The following is a 6,016-nucleotide window of genomic DNA, read 5'->3' as shown; positions in this document are numbered from 1 at the left end:
AGATTCCTCTTTCAAAGTTAACGACCAAGATCCTTACAGCTGGAGTAAATTTGGGTCTTGGCCTCACACTGAAGGTATTCAATTCTTTAGGAAAGATTACATGAAGACTTTAAAAATATATATATAAAAAAAAAAAATCTCAATCCCCAAGTCCTCCACTGCACCACTACTGCTGTGGACAAGATCTGTGTCACTACACAGACGCTCCCTCAATGAATGGCCCCCAGTATGGAGGCACAGGTGCTAAGCATCCTCGCCCATGGGGTTCCCATGGTCCGTCGGCAGAAAAACGTCACTGCTGAGTGCAGGCAAGGCAGAGAGGGGATGGGGGTCAGTCCAGCGGGAACTCGCAGGGGTTGATCCTGGCCCGCTGGGCCTTTCGGTACACCGAGAGAAAGTCTTTGAACCGGGGGGCGCAGTCCAGCCAGGCCTCCCCAAAATGCTCGGTGCCCGTGAAGAGGAACTCTCCGCCCCCTGCCCTTGCCCGGCACTGCAGCAGCGTGTGGACGTGGCCCCCCCAGGCCCCCCCCGGCCCCGCCTCCCGCTCAAACACCCCGCTGCGCTGCCGGTACACCCGTCCCTCTGCCACGTACACCAAAGATGTCTGCCGCTCGGGATCATGGGATACGTTCCTGATGAAGCCCCGAATCACTGGAAGGAAAGAGGAAGACACATTGTCTTTGTTATTATTAATTACTTTATTAAACACTGCATCTATTCTTTGTATCTATTGTTTTTTATTATAGCTAAGCCTTTCTACTGAAGCCTCATTTGGCCTCATTACTGACTAAAACATGCATCATTCCTCCCAGCATGGCTTTTGGCAGTAAAACCCAACAGAGAGAAATAAAATTTTGCCATGTCAGATTTTCACGAGATAATCAGTATGTCATCATTGTCTTCAATCCCAAACCTATGATTTTAAAAATACTAGACTGGTATGGTATTGAAGGCCATTTGAATTGATAGGTCTTGCCTCCCTTCACATTGAACGTCTTGGCAGTTTAGGTGGGGGGTGGGTGGCGGTTAAAAGTCAGGGGAACATCATCCTTTGCTCCTGAACCCCAACTCCCAACTCCCCTCCCCAACTCCTTCTTCCACGTAACACCCCCTTCCCTTTCAGTCCTACTGAGCAGTTACACTTTCATTAGCCAGCTATTTTCTCTCATCAAAAAGTCGATGATAGCGATTTGTGGGATTAGGCCACAGAAGTCAACCCATAAATGGAGTCAGTTCAAAGGGGCCATTGCTTCTGGTCTGTTGGCGTCTTAAGCCCCTGTGCCCCCCATTGTGACAGCAGAGCCCCCACATCTGTCAGGCCCCGCTGCAGCGGGACGGGAGCGGCCGTCTGGGAACAGATCCGCCCCCCCCAAACTCCTGTCAGGGACCTCTGTCACACTAATTATTCTTTAAGGCCCTGCTGAAGACACTGATTGGCAGGGGTAATTGGAGGAGTTAAAAATCAGAAAAAAAACATTTGGCAGAGCTGAACAACAACGATTCAAAATGATTTCGTGGAGTCACATACTGATGATTCATAAAGCTCTGCTGGACTCAAATATCAATGATTCTGAAATATTTTGTGAAGTTAAATATTAATTCCAAAACATTTGGTGAAGATAAATATGAATAATTCATAAACCTTTGATGGACCGATATTGTTGATTCAGAAAATAATTGTCGAGTAAACTATTAAGAATTCCCGTAACTGGTGAGTCATTCATTTCGTGGAGTCAGATATCAAGTATCAGAAATATCAATTCAGAAACATGACATGTATCTAAAGCTCAGTGCAGCAAATGCAGTTGAAAGAGGCTTTGCTCAGTGGACCCTGTCAGTGGCCGTGTCAGTCCCATCGTAGCGATGCCCCAAGAGCAGGAACGTACCAAAGTCACTGCTGCAGGCTGCCAGGAGGAGCTCGGTGTCGTTGCAGGGGCGGCACAGGACTGCAGGGACAGAGAGAGGGACGGCCATGAGAACAGTGGACACAGGTAATCACATCCCCGTTGCTGCACGCCGGGGTGAACGTTGTCTCCCTTTTCCCCTGATTACTGCAGGGACACAGCCATGGCAGCAAGAGAGCTCACTTTCCTGAAAGGCCTCAGCTAAGCCAGTTTCACTTTAAACAGGACAAGGGTTTTCTGTGCACGGGGACTTTGGGAGCCGGGCTGAGGGCGTAGCCGAAGTGAGCATCTCTGCAACAAGAACTCACAGGTGCTTCCCAAAACAGGGTCCAACAGTTGTCCTGCTGGCTTCCCTTCTCTACTCGAGTGTAGCATGCTGTGAATGGATCTTTAGTCTGAATTGCCTTTTTTATATTAGCCTGTTCTCTGTGGCCTGCTTGTAACAGAGCTGGATGCATGCTCCTTGAGCAATGAGTATAATATGTAAATAAGGACTTCCTCCTCAGCAGGGTACACATTACAGGCAAGTAATGTCTGAGCTGTCTGTATTGCCACCTGTGAGAAGGCCTTTGGACAGAGGTTACAGTACAATGCAGCCCTAAACAATGACAGAGTGGGAAACTGCTGACTGAAACCAAAATTAAGGCCACGGGGAAAAAGCAAACATAAAAAACCCCAACCTGCACTCTGTTAACAGTGGTCTAAAGACAAAACCAAGGAGGCACTTAAACGCAAGATCTTCAGTGACCTCAACTGACCGAGAGACCCGCCGGAACTGAGGCCTACGCGAATGAGGAGGCCACAGCAACGGATTTGGGGAGCCCTGGGGCAGACGGTTGTGTCTGCACCTGGTGCGACAGCGCGACTGACTGGCAGGAAATGGAGTGAGGGGGTGTAGTGTAAAAACGGCCAGAGGCCGAGGCGGCCTCATCCACCTCTGCCCACTGGCCTTATGGGAGAACTGAGGGGCTCGGGGGAGGAATGTGCCGTGCAGCCTGCTCTCTGATCGCATCAGTCACAACACCATCACTCAGTCAGCAGATTGGATTAGTGCTGACCCCGATGCTTAGACTTTAATTGTACCTACCCCCCCCCGGCCCCTGACTTGACCTCCCTCCCCACACACCTGCCCCCAGGCAATCGCCCGTGCCCGTTGCAACATTTCTGCCATTGTTCAAAGAGGGCGAGTCTGTCGAACGCCATTGTCTGTTCTCCTGGGCGATGCATGATATCATCCCAGCTGCTCCAGACGCGCACAAACACAGAGTCTTCAGAATGCCAGGAATGGCAGTCATCCGAACCCCCCCGCTTCACCCCACCAGGGGATTCCCTCTCTCTCAGCTCGATCCTTTCTTCTTTGACGGCGCGGAATGCTGAAATTTAACCAGCTCCGTATTATGGGCTGTCAATTCCTGCCATGATCGAGCGCTTCATTCTGACCTCCTGCAGGCCCCTCCTCTCCCTGCTACATGACAGGAGCAGTCAGGGGAGATATGGACCTCTCTGTGCTTTGCAGTTCAACTGGATTGTTCTGCATCAGGTTTACGTTTGAGGTTAATTTACTTTCTGAGTATATGATATCGTTACAGCATACAGCACTGTAACCGGAATTGTATCACCTGGGTGTACTTTATAATGGGGAGAAAAAACATATCACAGGTAAAAAAGGCATGGCAATATACAACCATTCAACCAAGTCATAGACTCGCTGTGTGCGCATGCACTGGGTCTCTTACCCTTCAGAACGGCAGCACGGAAGTCTGGAGCGGTGCTCTGGTTACCCAGCAGCTCGTAGCGGAACCCCACTATGCGGCGGCTGATGTCCCTCTGGGGGCTCGCCTGCAGGAAAATGGCGGGCGTCTGCGGTCCCTCCGCTCGGAAGCAGTGCACCTGCTCGGGCCGCCCTCCCTCCACCATCAGCAAGCTGAGCTCCCCGGCGCGCTCGACGTACACGCTGGCGCCGCGGAAGCTGCGGAAAGGCTTGATGCAGATCGTCGTGTGGCGCGTAGAGGACAGGTTGGGCTCCAGGACAATGCGCAAGGCCTGGCTGGGGTACACCCACTCCACCGCGCCTTCCGTGCAACGCAGCCGCACCTGTTGCACGGTCCGAGAGTGCGGCTCCCGCGCAAGTCCACTGCGAGACAGGTACAAGGAAAGCGAAAATGCTTACAAAACTCTGAAATACGAAGATTAAAAACTGAGAATCAGACTCGTCTTTTTTTTTTTTTTTTGCAATGTTACAGAATTTAATGTCCATGTATAATCATGAAATAGGCTTTCTAATAAACTAGGTGTCACAGGAGTCTTACCGTTTTTTAGAAAAAAAAAAAACTAACAACAAACAAATAACGCGTTTACGCGTTTACACTTTGTAATTAACAGTTATTTAAAATAAAAATGGTCAACGAACAGATAGAAATTACCCAATGTGCCCGTCAAATTTCCCCCAATGGCAATGTCAAACGTTTCTAAACAAAAGGTATTAATCGCCTTGTCTTTTACATAAAAATTGTGTGCTTGGGCGGGTATCTAATATTACTTTTTGGAACTTCTTTGTCTTATGTATTCGTACCGATGTTAAAAAAAAAACATAGCCTGCTCGGGTACACAGCCGTTCACTTGTAAAAAGAATCACAATAAACCTTGTAAAACTTAAGCAGAGAACCCAATGACGGAATAATTTCACCCCTGCATGAAATATGCCAAAAAACGAAGGTTAATCTGTAAAATGGAAGTGTAAAAAATAAAACATGGATTTTATCCATTTTAAATGGATAAGCACAGAGTTGCCCACATCGGTAGTCATCTCAAAAGTCACTCGTTTATGTATAAAAATATGCTAATGGTTAGTCATAACACTCTATTTAATCTCATTTTATATATAACCAAACCTATTCTTTTCAAGTACCTCAAACCTGGTACAGAACACAATATTCTATGCCTTTATATACAAACTGACGACAGGAACAAATGTTGACTTCAATTGCATAAATACTATGCAATACAATAAACGCTGAACACAGAAATAACATTAATGTCAGTAGCTCACCTTCCTCTCCAGTTGCACAGATCCGCCGCACATGTGGTAAAATAGTGCAGAAGTAGCAGGCAACTCAGTCTCACATAATCGCTCTTCTTTGACCACATTGCAGCTGCCACCAATGGTAAAACACGTGCAGATTAAATCTAAATTCAGCCAAGGCACAGAACATAACCGATGAGATAGATGGTCGATTGTTGGCAGGCGCTGGAGCGCAGGACATGGGAGACGCAAACCATGGAGATAGACACCGCGACATGTGCTTCCGGACGCGGGGTTGCGCACGCTTTGGAGTGCGAAGCTTGCAAATCGTTTTCAAGGCGCTTGACTCAGCCAATGGTTTCTCGAAACTTATTGATACCCTCACTGAAAGGAGATGAAAGCAGTGTGTGTGTGTGTGTGTGAAAGGGTGGGGGTCCGAAAAAAAAGAGGAGGGGCGGAGTGGGAGAAAGTCTGCTCCAACACAATTAAGAGATGCAGATACTGATACAATTTAGACGTGTTTAATAAGTAGGCTACAAAGAAAAAAATAATTTTAAAATTAAAAATTAAAATTAAATTACACACATGGCAACTCTCCTGACTTTGCAACAAAATTAGAGATTAGGCTACTAGGTGAGTCATGATGATGTCCTAACATTTTTGAAAACGGAAGCATAAAGTATTTCGAAATATAAAAAATAGACTTTGTGCATAGAACTCTATCAATATCGATGTATAGCTGGGGCTAAGCAGATTCAAAAGCGCTTTTGTATTCATCTAGTTGGGCTTTCACAGAAGTAATGATATCATCAAATCATTGTAGGCTAAAGTGATGTAGAAATTGATGGATGGCTAATGAATGGGGTCTCACTGGTCTCTCATTGTTCGGGTTCACCAGTCCAGTGCGCTCCAGAACGCTCACTTTCACAGCTGAACCTCCGAGAGCACTGCTTGAAATTGCTTTTCTATATGCATTACCTATTTTCCATATTTCAATGCATAAAATATTGGCTTTTTCGGATAGGGTTTCTTGGAGGTGAAGTGCTTCTCACAAAGGCACCGTGTAATTGGGATTTTGCGGAGGGCAAAT

General features: G+C 47.1%; 1 protein-coding gene across 1 annotated transcript; it reads right to left on the bottom strand.

Moving 5' to 3' along the window:
* Positions 1–248: 248 nt before the first annotated feature.
* LOC118795042 (meteorin-like protein) lies at positions 249–5,342 on the bottom strand. The gene is made up of 4 exons (XM_036553387.1): positions 4,954–5,342; positions 3,641–4,038; positions 1,887–1,946; positions 249–651 (listed from the first exon to the last, which is right to left on the bottom strand). Exons 1-4 carry the CDS (start codon positions 5,049–5,051, stop codon positions 332–334), a joined length of 876 nt encoding a protein of 291 aa, XP_036409280.1. The 5' UTR covers positions 5,052–5,342; the 3' UTR covers positions 249–331.
* Between the last annotated feature and the right edge of the window lie 674 nt (positions 5,343–6,016).

This window comes from Megalops cyprinoides, chromosome 19 (assembly GCF_013368585.1).
Source record: "Megalops cyprinoides isolate fMegCyp1 chromosome 19, fMegCyp1.pri, whole genome shotgun sequence".
Taxonomy (NCBI): domain Eukaryota; kingdom Metazoa; phylum Chordata; class Actinopteri; order Elopiformes; family Megalopidae; genus Megalops; species Megalops cyprinoides.
Note: the sequence above shows the minus strand (reverse complement) of the source record. Positions and strands in the feature narration are given on the sequence as shown.

Excerpts from the sequence above, each read along its gene's own strand:
- LOC118795042 (XM_036553387.1), bottom strand. The coding sequence starts at position 5,051 with ATGTGGTCAAAGAAGAGCGATTATGTGAGACTGAGTTGCCTGCTACTT. Across the intron at positions 1,947-3,640 it reads CCGTGCTGCCGTTCTGAAGG|TCCTGTGCCGCCCCTGCAAC; the intron begins GTAAGAGACCCA and ends CTGTCCCTGCAG. Across the intron at positions 652-1,886 it reads AGCCTGCAGCAGTGACTTTG|TGATTCGGGGCTTCATCAGG; the intron begins GTACGTTCCTGC and ends CTTTCCTTCCAG.